This window comes from Olea europaea, chromosome 13 (genome assembly GCF_002742605.1).
Source record: "Olea europaea var. sylvestris chromosome 13, O_europaea_v1, whole genome shotgun sequence".
Lineage (NCBI taxonomy): Eukaryota > Viridiplantae > Streptophyta > Magnoliopsida > Lamiales > Oleaceae > Olea > Olea europaea.
Window position 1 is genome coordinate 4,792,310 of NC_036249.1, and position 17,635 is coordinate 4,809,944.

The 17,635-nt window shown below is 37.3% G+C and overlaps 3 protein-coding genes across 4 annotated transcripts in view; 2 read left to right on the forward strand and 1 right to left on the reverse strand.

The window, feature by feature from the left end:
* Positions 1–726: 726 nt before the first annotated feature.
* Positions 727–8,005, forward strand: LOC111407360 (pleiotropic drug resistance protein 2-like). Of its 2 annotated transcripts, XM_023036784.1 has the most exons (18): positions 727–808; positions 1,069–1,153; positions 1,353–1,643; positions 1,729–1,819; positions 2,019–2,919; positions 3,043–3,203; positions 3,363–3,466; positions 3,537–3,702; positions 3,787–3,906; positions 4,343–4,482; positions 4,582–4,914; positions 5,034–5,324; positions 5,476–5,559; positions 5,733–5,866; positions 5,965–6,189; positions 6,287–6,458; positions 6,560–6,814; positions 7,717–8,005. In XM_023036784.1, the coding sequence occupies exons 2-18, from the start codon at positions 1,070–1,072 to the stop codon at positions 7,984–7,986; spliced, it is 3,822 nt and encodes a 1,273-aa protein (XP_022892552.1). In that variant the 5' UTR covers positions 727–808; position 1,069; the 3' UTR covers positions 7,987–8,005. The 2 variants fall into 2 exon arrangements, 1 of the variants encoding a protein (XP_022892552.1); XR_002705095.1 differs by lacking the exons at positions 6,560–6,814; positions 7,717–8,005 and having other exon boundaries at positions 5,752–5,866; positions 5,962–6,189; positions 6,287–6,379.
* A 320-nt stretch (positions 8,006–8,325) lies between these two features.
* LOC111408344 (pleiotropic drug resistance protein 2-like) lies at positions 8,326–14,929 on the forward strand. Its single transcript, XM_023038112.1, has 17 exons — positions 8,326–8,403; positions 9,397–9,760; positions 9,868–9,988; positions 10,118–10,206; positions 10,494–10,578; positions 10,697–10,987; positions 11,074–11,164; positions 11,260–12,160; positions 12,289–12,449; positions 12,589–12,692; positions 12,797–12,962; positions 13,093–13,203; positions 13,328–13,458; positions 13,554–13,886; positions 13,973–13,999; positions 14,032–14,295; positions 14,471–14,929. Exons 1-17 carry the CDS (start codon positions 8,370–8,372, stop codon positions 14,738–14,740), a joined length of 3,543 nt encoding a protein of 1,180 aa, XP_022893880.1. The 5' UTR covers positions 8,326–8,369; the 3' UTR covers positions 14,741–14,929.
* A 227-nt stretch (positions 14,930–15,156) lies between these two features.
* Positions 15,157–17,635, reverse strand: part of LOC111407361 — a 6,843-nt gene continuing 4,364 nt past the window's right edge. Inside the window, exons 2-3 of the mRNA XM_023036785.1 lie at positions 16,147–16,445; positions 15,157–15,771 (exon numbers count right to left, since the gene is read on the reverse strand). Of these exons, the coding sequence (XP_022892553.1) occupies positions 15,401–15,771; positions 16,147–16,445 (670 nt within the window). The 3' untranslated portion in view covers positions 15,157–15,400. The remainder of the gene's footprint in view (positions 15,772–16,146; positions 16,446–17,635) is intronic.

Sequence of the window (17,635 nt, forward strand, 5' to 3'; positions counted from 1 at the left end):
TGTGGGCAGCAATTGAGAGGCTTCCGACGTATGATCGTGTAAGAAAAGGGATTCTTAAACAAGTGTTGGATGATGGGAAAGTTGTTCGTGAAGAGGTTGATGTTGCCAATCTGGGAAATCAAGATAAGAAGTTGCTACTCGAGAACATTCTTAAAGTGGTTGAAGAAGATAATGAGAGGTTCCTCCAGAGACTAAGGGATAGGACTGATAGGTGAGAACAAAACAATTTACTTTATATATATATTAATGACATTGCAGTTGTTAAGGATGAATATTACATTTATCTGGAACAAGATGTATAGTTTGTTGTCGTTATGGTATTGATGATGTTTTATCTGTTCAAATTTGTTTATTCATGAGATGATTATTCCTAATTTTTTGTTTGAATTGGATCTTTGAAACTCTCCTCTTTTGTCATAAGGGTGGGAATTGATATTCCCAAAATTGAAGTTCGTTATGAGCACTTGTCTATTGAAGGAGATGCATATGTTGGATCAAGGGCACTTCCTACACTGCTAAATGTTACCTTAAATCTGATTGAGGTAATTGGTTTATTTCTTATGATGAATTTAACAGGTATGAGCTTGTAATCGAGATTAGACTTCACATACTTTTTATTTATGCTGATTATGATTAGTATCGGTCGTCATTCAAGTTTCAGGGCAAGGTAAAGTATCTCCTTTCATTCAAGTTTATTTTTAATCTTTTTCTGTCTTCAGGGAGTTTTTGAAAAAGTGAAGATTCTTCCTTCCAAGAAAAGGGTTGTCAAGATACTTCATGATGTTAGTGGAATCATAAAATCATCAAGGTCTGTTAATGTTAAATGTATAGACGCTGGAATAATTTAACATTTGACTTGTCATGCTAAGTTTATGAAATTTGTCATTATACTAAAGAAAGAAGTTAAAAGAAAAAGGAAACATAATATCTTGAGATACAGCTTTATCTTGGAGTTTTTCGTGATGAAACCTGGAGTTTGACGAGTATTCATGACATGAAAAAATGTGCATAATGGCATAGCCAATTGAATTGTGTGATCAAATTCATCTCTCGTTCTGTGCTATTTAGGATGACACTGCTTCTTGGGCCTCCTGGCGCTGGGAAAACTACATTGCTGAAGGCACTTGCTGGAGAACTAGAAAAGGATCTTAGGGTGCGCAGTCCTTACTTGTATGATTACATAGTTCATGTATTGGATAAGATTGAATGGTATAATGGACATGATTATAACTTTTTTTCCTTCCTCAATGTCTGATGCTACCCAATCCACCCTACCAGACATGCTGATAGTTTACAACTTTTTGCTGGCTTCTATTCACTAAATCACAATTTCCTACAAATTATATTGGTAGGTATTGGGAAAAATCACGTACTGTGGTCATGAAATGTCAGAGTTCATTCCCCAGAGGACTTGTTCTTACATCAGCCAGCATGACCTTCATCACGGAGAGATGACTGTCCGAGAAACATTGGATTTTTCAGGACGTTGCCTAGGAGTCGGAACCAGATATGAACTCCTTGTCGAATTGTCACAGCGAGAAAAAAATGCAGGAATTAAACCTGATCCTGAAATAGATGCATTCGTGAAAGCCACAGCAATGGCGGGACAAGATTCTAGTTTAGTCACAGATTATGTTCTTAAGGTTGGTTTCCTCTTAGTGTTGAAGATAATTTCTAGCCAACTTAAGTATCTATATCAAACTAATGATTGTTATGGCACAATTACAGATACTTGGTTTAGACATTTGCCCAGATATAATGGTGGGAGATGAGATGAGAAGGGGCATCTCTGGGGGACAGAAGAAGAGGCTCACAACTGGTATATAAATAGAATCTAAGGGATTCCAAAATTTTCAAAGCCAGCTGTTTTCTTGCTATGATCAGATTCTAATTAGGTTTTTTGATTATAATTCTTATATTTGGGCTGAATNAAATTTTCAAAGCCAGCTGTTTTCTTGCTATGATCAGATTCTAATTAGGTTTTTTGATTATAATTCTTATATTTGGGCTGAATGCAGGGGAAATGTTGGTTGGACCAGCAAAAGTTTTCTACATTGACGAAATCTCAACTGGTCTTGACAGTTCAACTACATTTCAAATTGTTAAGTATATGAGACAGATGGTTCATATCATGGACGTTACAACGATAATCTCACTTCTCCAACCTGCACCTGAAACTTTTGAACTTTTCGATGACATCATTTTGCTTTCAGAGGGACAAATTGTCTATCAAGGTCCCCGTGAAAGCATCCTTGATTTTTTCGAAAGTGTTGGATTCAGGTGCCCTGAAAGAAAAGGAGTTGCTGACTTTCTGCAAGAGGTTACCTCTATAAAGGACCAGGAGCAATACTGGTTCAAGAAGAATGAATCATATCGCTATATCTCAGTGGCTGAGTTTGTGGAACGGTTCAACTCTTCCCACATTGGGCAGAAGCTTTTAAATGATCTATCAATTCCATATGACAAAACTACAGCCCATCCTGCTGCTTTGGTAACAGATAAATATGGAATATCCCATATGGAACTCTTCAAGGCATGTTTGGCAAGGGAATGGTTATTGATGAAACGCAACTCTTTCTTGTATATATTCAAGACATTCCAAATAACTATTATGTCAATAATTACCTTTACAGTGTTCTTTCGAACAGAGATGAAATCTGGTCAACTGGAAGATGGACAAAAATTTTATGGTGCACTGTTTTTCAGCCTTACTAATGTGATGTTTAATGGCACAGCAGAACTTGCACTGATAGTTATTAGACTTCCTGTGTTCTTCAAACAAAGGGACGCTCTGTTCTACCCTGCTTGGGCTTTTTCACTACCAATTTGGCTTCTAAGGATCCCACTCTCTCTTATGGAATCGTTAATATGGATTGTTCTTACTTATTACACTATTGGCTTTGCTCCTGCAGCCAGTAGGTATGTTCTTACACTTTGATCCTGAACATTAACTACATTTATATACGTTCCTGGAAGAACACATGCATATAGAAACATGAGAATAGAAATTTCAATCTTATTGTCTCACATTATATTTTTCAGGTTTTTCCGCCAACTATTGGCATTTTTTGCTTTGCATCAAATGGCTTTATCCCTCTTCCGTTTTATTGCCTCCCTTGGAAGAACACAAGTTATTGCCAACACTTTCGGTACCTTTTCACTGCTACTGGTCTTTGTCCTTGGTGGTTTTATTATTGCCAAAGGTTAGTTTCATGTCTCTCCATTGTTGACACTTATTATTTCATTTCTGCGAATGTGTGTGCCTATGTAATACATCAAATCCATCATATGTAAATTTATATACACAAGTTTGTGTACCCGTGTTTCATATACATGACCTTTTAAATCTTTTATATAAGCAGATGACATTGAACCATGGATGATATGGGGTTGTTACATTTCCCCTATGATGTATGGACAGAATGCCATAGCCATTAATGAATTTCTGGATGAGAGATGGAGTACTGTGAGTTATTTTTTTATTTTTTTTCATGTTTAATTATCTTAATACATCTAACTGTTTCTCTCTTTCTTAGCCAAACACCGATCCAAGATTTCCCGAACCTACAGTTGGGAAGGTTCTTCTTAAGGCAAGGGGCATGTTTGTGGATGACTACATGTATTGGATATGTATTGTTGCACTCCTTGGGTTTTCCATTCTCTTCAATATCTGTTTTACTGTGGCGCTGACATACTTGAATCGTAAGATATGGCTCTGCTTTTCTATTTCCGCCAGAATTATTGAGTCTGATTCTAGTTTTGACCATTTAATGTAAACTCATGCAGCCCTTGGTGATTCGAAATCTGTTATTGTGAATGAGGATAATGAGAAAAAGAAAGATCCAGTCTCTAATGAAAGATCAACAACTGAGAGTACTCCAGCCTCTGCAGCTCCAAAGTCTGAAGGTCTGAGACCATAGCCATTGATTCTCTTAATTTGAATTTCTAATGTCTTTGGCTCTTCTAAATGTGACTCCATAATATTGAGAAATACAAAATGATCAAATTGGTGATTAGATTGATTATTACAAAATAAAGACATCATGTGCAGCATTGAACAAAAATGTCTCTATCTCAGTTGATTTCTTATGAATTATGCGACTTTGTCTTTGCTGTTCTTGGATTATGCTTTTCAATAGTACTATATGAATTTTAGGTGAAAGAGTCTACGTGAGTTTCACCCCCAAAAAAATCTGTAGAATACACTGTGTAATTATAAAGAGATTCTACATGTCATAACTTCTTTATTTGTAGCTTTTCATTAATGATTGTACTGTTTGCATTTGAGTATTTTCCTTCTTATCTGTCTTCAATTTAGGCTGACAGACATTAATGAATGCAGGTATAGATATGGCCATCAGAAACAAGTCCGAAGGAAACAATTCTGAAGAGAAATCAACCAAGAAAAAAGGAATGGTGCTTCCTTTCACACCCTTGTCTCTAGCCTTTGATCACGTGAATTATTATGTTGATATGCCCACCGTAAGTCACTTCTTTTGAGTTCTATACTTGCAAGATATATCTCTCTCTATAATATTGCAAGTGATGCAATGAAATCTTCCAAACATGCATTTTTGCCAGGAAATGAAAAGGCAAGGAGTTAAAAAATCTCATCTTCAACTTTTGAGAGATGTCAGTGGTGCTTTCAGGCCGGGAGTTCTAACGGCATTAGTTGGTGTTAGTGGTGCTGGGAAGACCACCTTGATGGATGTGTTGGCAGGAAGAAAAACTAGCGGATACATTGAAGGAAGTATCAATATTTCTGGTTATCCGAAAAATCAATCAACTTTTGCTCGCATCAGCGGTTACTGTGAACAAAATGACATCCATTCTCCCCATGTTACTGTTTACGAGTCCCTTCTATACTCTGCTTGGTTGCGTCTTTCACAAGATATAAATGAGCAAACACGAAAGGTATGTCAGCTTGCACTAGATCTTTGGTTACTTTTCATGTGAGAGGTTGCCTTCAATCCGATGATTTTGTTTACCTCTGATTTGAGTTGGTTTCAACTAATGATTCTTCTTTCTGTTAGATGTTTGTTAATGAAGTAATGGAATTGGTCGAGTTGAATCCCTTGAGAGATGCTTTAGTTGGCCTTCCAGGAGTAGATGGTCTGTCTACTGAACAGAGAAAGAGGCTAACCATAGCTGTAGAATTGGTTGCAAATCCATCCATAATCTTCATGGACGAACCCACATCTGGTCTTGATGCTAGAGCTGCTGCAATTGTGATGCGTACTGTACGAAACACCGTAGATACAGGACGAACCGTTGTCTGCACTATTCACCAACCAAGCATAGATATTTTTGAAGCTTTTGATGAGGTAATTATCATTAAAATCACTTTTAGAATGTCTACAGAAAAAGAAGTTCAATTTTTGTGCCATGCCATGCCCATGAGTTATAGAGTTTTTTACTTTGGGAGTAGTTTCTCAACTTCTTGTTCTTATGCCGCAACACCTTTTTTTCCTGTAGCTATTGTTAATGAAGAGAGGAGGACAAGTGATTTATGGCGGCTCTCTTGGTCATCATTCTTGCCTGTTAATAGAATATTTTCAAGTAAGTATTTCTGGGTGATACCAGATAGTACTCATACGTGTTTATGTGATTCTTCAACAAGCCTAGTACGTGTTTATGTGATTCTTCAACAAACCTAGGGTATACAAACAAATTTATTTATTTATTTATTTATTTTTTCAATCTTGGAATTGATTATGCTTCTCTTTTTTGAGTCTATACCCGGGGTTCCAGAGATCAAAGAAGGGTACAATCCTGCTATGTGGATGCTTGAGATCAGTACTCCTGCTGTTGAAGCTCAACTTAATGTGGACTTTGCCGAAATTTATGCCAACTCTGATTTATACCAGTAAACATAGCACTTGAATTCCGTCTTGTTTATTTTCTGGTTTTACTTTTCTGACTAAAATCTCAAATCTCTATTGTTCTTGCCATCGCTTTCAGAAGGAATCAAGAAGTTATCAAACAGATCAGCTCTCCAGCCCCAGGTTGCAGTGACCTATATTTTCCGACATTGTATGCCCAGTCCTTCATATCTCAGTGCAAAGCTTGCTTCTGGAAGCAATACTTTTCTTACTGGAGGCATCCACAGTACAATGCCATCAGGTTTTTTTTGACAACAATTATTGGGCTTATATTTGGAGTTATTTTCTGGAAGAAGGGAGAGAAAATGTAAGTTAACTAGTCAAATTTCCAAATAAACATTGACCCAAGATCTTTGTCTTCTCTCATTTGGTCTTTTATCTTACATCTCATCTCTCTTTAATAGCTCTAAACGGCAAGACCTGATGAATTTACTCGGAGCTATGTTTTCTGCTGTTATGTTCCTTGGAGGAACAAATACTTATGCTGTGCAGTCGGTTGTAGCAGTTGAGAGAACTGTCTTCTATCGTGAAAAGGCAGCAGGAATGTATTCGGCATTACCTTATGCATTTGCGCAGGTAACAGAAACATAGTATCATGATAATCATCCATGCCCAGTTTGTTTATAAAAAAAAAATTGCCTCTATGACATAAAAAATTTCTGTTTTATTACACTCAGGTGGCAATAGAGACTATTTACGTCAGTATCCAAACTTTCATATATAGCCTTATCCTTTACGCCATGATCGGATTCCACTGGCAAGCTGACAAATTCTTTTGGTTCTATTTCTACGTATTTATGTGTTTTGTCTACTTCACATTATACGGAATGATGCTTGTGGCACTCACTCCAAGTTACCAGATTGCTGCAATTGTCATGACGTTTTTCCTCAGCTTTTGGAATTTGTTCTCCGGCTTCCTTATCTCGAGAACAGTAAGTAAATAAAGAAATTTGAGAAATATTATGCAGTATTTGGTGAATGTGGTTCCTATGTAAAAAAAGACCAAGAAGTAAAATGAAATATGAATTTTTACTAACCAGACTGATGCATATAAGCTGAGTTATGCTTGTGTCCTTGCCCAGGAAAGTACAGTGAATATCTTGCAGAACAAAAGTAATTACATGCTCTTAACTGTTATTAAAAGCTCCTGACTTGCAATTTGTAGCAGCCATATCATGCAAAAAGTAAATTGAACAAATTTGTAGGATGCATGCTTTCTCCCTCCAGACAAGAAAATTGTGTGTGTGTGTGTTAGAAAATGATTACCGAGCAAATAAATACCAAGAGTAGAACAAATACATTCTGAGTTTATCTCGTGATTGGAAAATTAATGCGGTGATTTAAATAGAGTGTAAAGACTTGAGATAATTACATATGTTAAATGGCAGTGTGAAACTTTCATTATGTCTATAGTGTACAAAATACAAAGAGTTTTTATGAAAACAGTACGTGCAAGTATGTACTATATTCTTAGACATATTTGATTTCCAATGTTTGGATGCATTCCTAATTTTCTTTTGCTAAACCAACTTTATAGGGTTAAAAAAGAGAAATAATTTATATACTTCTTTAAAAGAGGTTATTAATTCATTTGTGATATTGTAATACGAGTAGTTGGAACAGGAATGATTTTAAGCCAAACTTGCACAAGACAACCAGTTTTTTCACTCATTTTAAGTTTTCCAATCTCCTTTCTCAGTATAGCTGTTAAAATGCTCGTTTCTTTTCTTTTTTTTTTTCCTTGTTTCTAAACCATGCCTTGAAGATGTGAACTGCTTTTGGCAAGTTTCTTCACCAAAAAAGTCTTATTATTCTTGAATGCTTGATATTTTAGGAAATCCCAATATGGTGGAGGTGGTATTACTGGGGTTCTCCAGTGGCATGGACAATATATGGGCTTGTGACATCTCAGTTGGGCGATAAGACAGAACCAGTAAAAGTGCCTGGCCTTGGTGATATTCCATTAAATGATTACCTCAAGAGTTCCCTAGGATTTGAACACAACTTCCTTGGAGCAGTTGCTGCTACCCATATTGCCTGGGCAGTCCTTTTCGGCTTTGTCTTTGCCTACGGTATCAAGTACCTGAACTTCCAAAGGAGATGAGGGGAAATCTTGAAACACAGTAGAATTTTGGACACAGACATTCTTGTATATAAACCAAGAGTAGATAAAGAAACAAATTTATGCATACGATTTTGAAGTAATGGTTTAATTTACCATGTTTTAATAAAGCTTCTTGTTGGACAGCTATATTATGTTCCAATTTTTTTCTTCCCTATTAAGGTCTCAAGTTCTTAAAGTCAAATTCTGTGATCAGCCACTGCTGTGTTCATGTGGAAACTGAAACCAAATTTAAGTTATCCATTTGGCGGGTTTTTTATGACTCATTACCGACTCACCTTAATTAGCATGGAGGCAGTTGATTCAGGACGGCAAGTGCTTTTGCTCGGGGGGCAGGAGACAGTAGTCCATGCGCTGTTTGTGTGATGGGGCGAAATTCATCTGGAAACAGACGGGAAGGTGCAGCTTTAAAACCATTTTCTTTGGCAGACAATACTTGATGAATTCTGATGGGGTTAGCTAAGGGCTGTTCTCAGTCGGAGCTGGAATTTCGTTGTTGGGTCATGTGGGTGATACGGGGAAAGCGAAATAAGGTGATCCTTGGGGGACGGGCAAGGGAGGCGGGGGTGTTGGCGGAGCAGGCAGTGATTCAGTGCCCTTGTGTATGGAGTGGATGGGTAGGGGTAGATGGGGCTGTTGGGTAGACTAGTATTGTAGCACCAGTAGTACTAAATAACATTACTATATATAACGTCTTCGTCCTTTTTGGTAACATGGGTTGTGTTCCATGCTATTATGTTTCTAAAGACAGGAACAAAGTGATTTATAAATTTGCATCTTGTGCTTCTCATATAATTGGTGTAATCCCTGTTGGACAATTTGTATGCAATTTTTTTTTTTCTTTCGACCGCAATTTTCGGCAATATTTTGTAATTTCATTGGCCATTTGGAGATCACATAAAAAAAAAAAAAAAAAAAATTCACAATTTTTTATCTTCATTTCCTTTCTTAATCACCTATTCATTGTAGTTGTAACATCTTGTGATTGGCCATGGGATTTTGATAATAGGATATGTAAGTAATATATTTTATGTTAATATTATCTTGTGTATCGGAAAGTATCTAAGAAGTTTGACATAGAGAGACAAAAACCTGAATATTTCAGAAACAGTTTTGTTCATTGATATTGTCGGAAGTTGACAAAGCATGGAATATAGACGACTTTCTGATACCATTTCTCGGAACTGAATTCATGTCCTCTTTCAGACATCTCCCCATATATTTTGGCTCCAAAAACCTTCCATCAACCACATGCAATCCATGTTCGGTTCCCAGTTCCTTCATCGACACTCTTTCCATTAAACAATACCAAGTTCTTCCTGTCACCTGCTTGGTGACGAATTTTCTGGAGCTATTAATCATATTTAGAACTAATGGCGGTTCCCGTGACAGAAGATGACTTGGCGAGGTCTATGAGTCGGAGGGGGAGCTTTGCATCAGCTAGCCGGAAAGGCTGGGCATCTGCCAGTATCCGGGAGGCGTTGGTGGCTCCGGGAGGAGATGTTTTCCAAAAAAGTGGGAGATGTGATGATGAGGAAGAGCTTAAGTGGGCTGCCATTGAAAGGCTTCCTACTTATGCTCGTATGAAGAAGGGAATTATGAACAAGGTTTTGGACAATGGAACAATTGTCCGTGAAGAAGTTGATCTTTCCCATCTTGGTATGGAAGACAGGAAGCAACTCATGGACAGTATGCTAAAAGCTTTCGAAGATGATAATGAGAATTTACTGCTGAAGCTCCGAGAACGAATTGATAGGTATCGATGATTTTAATTATGAGTATTGAACATCACAGATCAAGTTCTAGTCCCTACTTACAAAAGGTCTTACTAACAAAATAATAATCATAAAACTATTTGTGCAGGGTTGGGATCAGCATTCCCCAATGTGTAGTCAGGTTTGAACATTTATCAATTGAAGGAGATGCATTTTGTGGAAGCAGAGCACTTCCAACTTTGCTGAATTCAACCATCAATGCATTCGAGGTAATTTGCTTCGTGCCCTGAATTATTCAGAGATTAATCTAATTTTATTATGGCAAGAATTCCAGTTGAAAATGTTTTTTCTGCTGCCAATGATTTTTGTCCTGTCATTTTGTTTAACGTTGTGAATAGGGTATTCTTGGTTCTCTGAAGATTTTCCCATCTAAGAAAAAAGCTATCAAAATACTAGATGATGTCTCTGGAATAGTGAAACCGTCGAGGTAAGTGTTGAAGACTAGATTTAGATAAATAAGCGTTTAGAGTAGGCAGTTTTTGTGAATTCAAATCTCACTGCCAATTAGTTGTCATTATGGTTCTCATGTCAAGCGTTTGATGAGTAAATATATCTGCACAGAAAACAAGCATGTTGAAAGCAATTTTAAAAAAGTGAACTTGTCCCTAAAAATCTAAACTTTTAGACAAGATAGTTGAAAAATTCACTACATGGGAATTTTAAATTTTAATTTATTTCATTCTTCCAAGGTTTGCACTGATGTGTAATATTCAGGATGACACTACTTCTGGGACCTCCAAGCTCTGGGAAGACTACTTTGCTGAAGGCATTAGCAGGAAAGTTAGAGGAAGATCTTAGGGTGCGTCATTTTGTAATTTTAGACACACTGTTTCATATTATTGAATTCTGAACATTTCTTGATCCTTGGCTTTAATCTTTGATTAATTTTCTTGTTCATTTTTTGCTTTGGACATTAGGTAACCGGGAAAATCACTTACTGTGGCCACGAATTGAGGGAGTTCATTCCTCAGAGAACTTGTGCTTACATAAGCCAGCATGATCTTCATCACGGTGAGATGACTGTTAGGGAAACCTTGGATTTTTCAGGGCGTTGTTTTGGAGTTGGTGCAAGATATGAACTGCTTTCTGAGTTGTCGAGGAGAGAAAAAGGTGCAGGAATCAAGCCGGACCCTGAGATTGATGCGTTCATGAAAGCCATTGCAATTGCTGGCCAAAAGAGTAGTGTGGTCACAGACTATGTGCTCAAGGTTTGTTTTCTTGTCTGTCATTTGTATGATTTATCTGGCAAATGAAATCTACATATAAAACCAAATTATGCCGTTTTGTGCAACAGATAATTGGACTGGATATTTGTGCTGATACAATGGTCGGCGATGAAATGAGAAGGGGTATTTCTGGAGGACAAAAGAAGCGTGTAACGACTGGTATGTAAAAAAGTGGTCGAGGTTTTGAGGTGTCTTTATAATTGGCCATTCGGAAATGCTAATGAAGATGGTCCATTTTGTTTTTCTCAATGCAGGAGAAATGTTGGTTGGCCCTGCAAAAGTTTTCTATATGGATGAAATCTCGACTGGTCTTGACAGTTCCACCACATTTCAAATCGTCATGTACATGAGACAAATGGTTCATATAATGGATCTAACCATGATAATCTCTCTTCTCCAACCTGCCCCTGAAACTTTTGATCTTTTTGATGACATTATATTGCTTTCAGAAGGAAAAATTGTATATCAAGGTCCTCGTGAGCAAGTTCTCGATTTTTTTGAGAGCGTGGGATTCAAATGTCCCGAAAGGAAAGGAGTCGCAGATTTTCTCCAGGAGGTTACTTCCAAGAAGGACCAAGAACAGTATTGGTCGAGGAAAAATGCACCTTACCGTTACATATCAGTATCCGACTTTGTTAATCACTTTGAGTCTTTCTATATGGGGCAGAAACTTTTCAGTGAACTCAGTGTCCCTTATGACAAGAGTAAAACCCATCCAGCTGCATTGGTGAAGGAGAAGTATGGTATCTCGAACAAAGATCTTTTCAAAGCCTGTTTTGCAAGAGAGTGGTTATTGATGAAACGCAACTCATTTGTGTACATTTTTAAGACTACACAAATTACAATTATGGCTCTATTTACTTTCACTGTGTTCTTTAGAACACACATGAAGTATGGAGAGATAGATGATGGGGGTAAATTCTATGGGGCACTTTTCTTCAGCCTGATTAACGTGATGTTCAATGGGATGGCTGAGCTTGCAATGACCATATTTAGGCTTCCCGTGTTCTTCAAACAACGGGATGCCCTATTTTACCCGGCCTGGGCTTTTGCTCTACCAATTTGGCTCCTCAGGATTCCTATCTCTCTCATGGAGTCAGGAATATGGATCATTCTCACGTATTACACTGTTGGATTTGCTCCTGCTGCTAGCAGGTAAAAGTTTCAATACTTCTCTTTGATTATAGCATACCAAAACATATTCATAGGTTGTGTCCTTCATGGGAAAAATGTTTAATGATCTATAAATAAATAATAAATGTGTTCCTCAATCGAAATTCCAGGTTCTTTCGCCAATTCTTGGCATTTGTTGGTATCCATCAGATGGCCTTGGGTCTCTTCCGTTTCATTGCAGCCCTCGGAAGAACACAAGTTGTTGCAAATACTCTAGGAACCTTCACCCTGTTGTTGGTTTTTGTCCTTGGCGGATTTATCATTGACAAAGGTTCGAAATTGTATCTTCTAATATCCATATACCATTACAATAATGATGTTGTTGAACTCCAAATATAGCCAAAATGTGAAGTCTAAAAAGTCGATCTTTAATCTTTCCTTTTTTTTCTTTTTTTTTCCTTCTCCTTCAGACGACCTTCAGCCATGGATGAAATGGGCCTATTATCTTTCTCCAATGTCATACGGACAAAATGCAATCGTATTAGTGGAATTTCTCGACCAAAGATGGTCAACAGTAAGCTTAACCAATAGTTTGCAGACATTTTTTCACTCTGGGGTTTATACTTCTTTCTTATCGTTTGATATTCTTACAGTGAGCTTCTTATCTCTTCTTCACAGCCTAATGTTGATCCCGAATTTCGTGGAAGTAATGCTGGTCTTGAACTTCTAGAAGGCAGGGGGATGTTCACGGAAGAACATTGGTATTGGATCTGTGTTATTGCGCTGTTTGGATTTTCTCTTTTCTTCAACCTCTGCTTTGTTGCAGCATTGACGTTCTTGAAACGTAAGATAATAGTTTTTAAGTATTGATTAGTTACCGTTCTCAGGAAACTGAATTAATTTTTTACTACATTTTAAATCTTAAAATGAAAACCTGAAATCGAGTTTAACTGTTTTCTAAACCTTGAATGCAGCATTGGGAGATTCCAAATCTGTTAATTTAATCTCGGAAGGTGAAAGTAAGAAGAAAAAGCGGCCATTCTCTAATGGGAAGGTGGCAACAGAAAGGAGCTCAGCCTCTCCAGGTCTGGGCGTTTGGAATTGGAACTCAACTTCATTGTCTTAAATAGAACTACTAGGATTTTTGGAATGACATGAGTGCACAATTTCTATAATTCTCATTACTTATAAAATCTGTTGTTTCTGCAGGGAAAAACATGCCCGAACAAGAAAATGTAAACGATTCAGTCAGTGCAACTAATAAACGAGGAATGGTCCTCCCGTTCACGCCCTTATCACTTTCATTTGATCACGTAAATTACTACGTTGATATGCCAGCAGTGAGTAACTAATCTGTCGATCATGTCCTCTTTTTCTACGGGTAATTATCAATCAGAAAACGTATTCTATTATTTGTTTTTGGTGTGACTATTAGGAAATGAAAAGCCAAGGAGTTGAGGAGACGCGGCTCCAATTGTTGCGAGATGTCAGTGGTGCTTTTAGGCCTGGTGTTTTAACAGCATTGATGGGGGTCAGTGGCGCTGGAAAAACCACTTTGATGGATGTTTTAGCTGGGAGAAAAACTGGTGGATACATTGAAGGGGACATCAGAATATCTGGTTACCTGAAGAATCAAGTGACATTTGCACGCGTTAGTGGCTACTGTGAACAGAATGACATTCACTCTCCACATGTTACCGTTGAGGAGTCTCTCATGTATTCGGCCTGGCTACGTCTTCCAGCAGATGTAAAAAATGAAACAAGGCAGGCAAGTTTTTTCTTATCTGTCCAACGTTATGATACTGAACTTTAATCTACTAATTAAGAACTGACACTTCTATGTATTGATTTCAGATGTTTGTTGAGGAAGTGATGGAGTTAGTCGAGTCTCTCTCTCTCTCTCTCTTTTTTTTTTGGCACAGGTGGCTGTAGAAACAATTTATGTAGCCATCCAAACCTTTGTTTACAGCCTTCTCCTTTACTCGATGATCGGATTCGATTGGCAAGCAGACAAGTTCTTGTGGTTCTATTACTATGTTTTCATGTGCTTTGTCTACTTCACTCTCTATGGAATGATGCTTGTAGCCCTTACCCCAAGTTACCAAATAGCTGCAATTGTCATGTCATTTTTCCTCAGCTTCTGGAACCTGTTTTCGGGTTTCCTCATTCCTCGAATGGTAAATATAATCACTCTTCTAACAATACGGTTGCATTTTTTTCCAAAGTTGGCAAATATTTGCAATCGTCAACCTGCCATAACCCTCCTCCTTTATCCTAAAAATAAAATGACTTTGTTTTAAGATTTATATTATTGAATGAATCTAATTCTGTATAAAATCTTAAAACTTGCAGCAAATTCCCATATGGTGGAGGTGGTACTACTGGGGTTCTCCAGTGGCATGGACCATCTATGGGCTTGTAACATCACAAGTTGGGGACATAACGGACAATGTACTTGTACCCAATCATGGTGGCATCCCAGTGAAGGACTATCTTAAACAGTTTCTAGGTTATGAATCCGATTTCCTAGGATATGTTGCTTTGGCACATGTTGGTTGGGCACTTCTTTTCTTCTCTGTCTTTGTATATGGCATCAAGGTGTTGAACTTCCAGAGGAGATGAAGAGGACAAGAAATCAAGAAAAATTTGTCATGCACAGACAGTTACGGAAATATATCCTAAGAAGGCAAATTAAATTTCCATGTGTTCTCTTTCTTTTTTTTTGGTAATCATTTACTTCATTTAGTTTTTTGGCAAAGAAATGAATGTACATTAACGTAATTTGATTGTTCTTCAAATTAAATAAAAATATTGTTGGATTTCTTCTTAACCTTATTTGCTTCTACCCTTGATATTCTTGAAGTGTATCTTGGTGTTTGTTTTTGTTTATTTTGAGATAATACACAACTAACTTATCTCTGTTCAATAACATACTAGTTATGTCTACATATGCCTTCATTTTGCCTCGAGAACAGAGATCTAATTGCAAGCTGAGAATGGGAAAGACTTTAAAAGAAGGCAGCATAACCTCCACAAGCTTCCAGAAAACATGAGCAATATTTTTGTCAATGCCCAAACTGGTGACTTTATACTGTCAACTGACAAAGTTTGTCATAGGAAACAGCACATCCATCTAATATTATTATACAAAATACAACCCCGGCAGACTCACAATTCACTTAACCAAAACGTAAATGGAAAAGCAGAATCGATTTCTCAATCTACTTTTATATTCACAAGAAGTCAAATATAAGTAAGCGGTCAAATATTTCAGTTGTTGCACTAGCTGTGATCAACTTTGACAGGATCATTAGCAATATCCTGAATCTCCTTGTAGCTCCTAACCGAGCATCTCCTCTTGGTGTCAAAATCAACTTTATCCAGATCCTCTGCTATTCCCATGTAGCCATACAGAAAAAGCTCGTCTAGCTTGCCTGCTTTTGTTCTGGCTTCATGACTATTGCGTCTTTTGCCTTCAACAGAAGCAAGTTTCTCAAAATCTGCTCTACCACGATTGTTTTCTTCAAAGTATTTCTTTAATCTCTCTGCATCTTGTAAACCAGTTGCCGTGCCCAAGAATTTCACCACCATTATAATAGTGTTTCCAGGATTCCCGAGGCATACCTTCATTTGTCCACCACTAAAGCCTTTACCTGTAACCACACATGAGAAAGCAGCCAAGCAAAAGAGATGGCTATTGTCATTTTCAGATATTAGAAACATGAACGCAGTCATGCACAATTTCATATTAGATATCGTGCATCCATTTTCAAATTGTTTTCCGTAAGGATCCTATGTGATGGGAGCAGTAATCCGTAATATAGATCTACAAGTTCTCTTCCTCCTCCTTTTGTACCTCCGGAGGTAAGGGTTGGTATGCCCCCTCCTCGCCTCAGCAGACGAGGTAGGGATCAATGCCAAGCCCCCGCCTAGACAAGAGTGGATTTTGGTACAGAAGGGGAAACCAAATGTGTAGTGGATATATCCATATGTGTGTGTCCACCAAATAAAATAAATCATGTACTGACCTCTAAGGAAATCCTCAAAGGCTTCCAGATTTATTACTTCTTTTCCCGTGGAACTTTTGCGAAACTTACAAGTGTTATGTACAATGATAACTGGAGGCCAGAGTATAAGGTCATCTTTTTGAGCCAAAGCTTCAGATATGGAAACCATTGTAGGAATACTTGAGGCACTCATACTGTCCCATCCCATTAGAACACATATTGCTCTGTGAAGACCCAAATGTTGTGCTCTCAACCCAAACTTGTGTGACATGGAGCAATGCGCCAACAAGCTCTGAGTGTCTGTGAACTCTTTTGATTGACTGACAGAATTATAAAGTATCAGAGCTTACAACTAAAAACATGTACATCACCATATAACCAAGTGGTACATATTGAAAAACGAAATGTAAAATGGAAGAGAATGGCAGTTGAAAGGGCAGAGAAAGTAGTTAGGAATCATAGGAGAAACTCAACATAACGAATTTAGTGCTTGTTTGATAAATTTTAAATTTTGTCAACTTTTCAACTAGTTTCTTGAGTGTTCCAAATTTATTTATGGCATGAAAAAACTCACAGCATGGGTTTAGCTTATTGATACGTTCCCAAAAATCCTACTTAAAATTGATTAATACGTAATTGATCGAACACTACTTGCAAACTGCTCTTCCGTCCATAAACGAAACGTTCCAAATGTTCCTGAAAATTCTTACTCCCATCAAACCACTCATTTTCTACGGGATCCCAAAGCCACCAGCCACCCCGACCTAATTCATGATGCCAAACTAATTTTAAACCTACATCTCCTGCGAATCATAACTTTTACCAACTTTTCAATCACACAATTCATAAACTTTTATAAAGATCTGCTAAAACTTTTATCATACTTTAAATCAGATTGCCCTCATTGTAAGCAGAGATCCAGTATTCTAAATAGAAGATCATACGTTAGCATGGGAAAAATTATCTTGACCTAAAAAGTCAACACCTTTCCGAAAAATCTTGATAAGTATGAGTCAAAACTCAAGTAATATGGGCAACCAAAAGGCGTAGACCTTGTAAACAATTGATACAAGTGTTGTTTTTTGTCTCCAAGTATATATGTGTGTATATACACACACAGATCATAAGCAAACCAAGAAAATATTTTTTTGATAGGTAAATTTATTTTAGTCAAGGAAGCGCAAGAACCCAAGACTTTTTAGTAATTGAAACAAACCAAGAAAATATATAATTGCTTTCATCATATCAACTCATTTTGACTCGATTCTCAATTGTAAAATCTGGTTTCCTCAAATCATCGAGGACGGAACTTTCTATCTAAGCTCCATGACAGAAGGTAGATACAAGACCTTCCTAAAAGGTCCATGTGAACCATAAACATCAAGGGCAAGTTGTTCAGAACAAATAATTTTCTTCAAAATTTCACGAACTTCAAGTTCTTTAAACACAACTAGTACAAGAAGGAACCAAAAGTAGAAAACTAGCAAGCAACAGATTTCTGATCCAACAA

What these genes read in the sequence shown, in the direction of transcription:
- LOC111408344 (XM_023038112.1), top strand. Translation starts at nt 8,370, where the DNA reads ATGGGGCGAAATTCATCTGGAAACAGACGGGAAG. An exon ending in CTCCGAGAACGAATTGATAG is followed by an intron (nt 9,761 to 9,867) that starts GTATCGATGATT and finishes CTATTTGTGCAG; the next exon opens with GGTTGGGATCAGCATTCCCC. An exon ending in TCGACCAAAGATGGTCAACA is followed by an intron (nt 12,693 to 12,796) that starts GTAAGCTTAACC and finishes TCTTCTTCACAG; the next exon opens with CCTAATGTTGATCCCGAATT.
- LOC111407360 (XM_023036784.1), top strand. Translation starts at nt 1,070, where the DNA reads ATGACACTGCTTCTTGGGCCTCCTGGCGCTGGGAAAACTACATTGCTG. An exon ending in TGGATGAGAGATGGAGTACT is followed by an intron (nt 3,467 to 3,536) that starts GTGAGTTATTTT and finishes TCTCTTTCTTAG; the next exon opens with CCAAACACCGATCCAAGATT. An exon ending in TAAATGAGCAAACACGAAAG is followed by an intron (nt 4,915 to 5,033) that starts GTATGTCAGCTT and finishes TCTTTCTGTTAG; the next exon opens with ATGTTTGTTAATGAAGTAAT.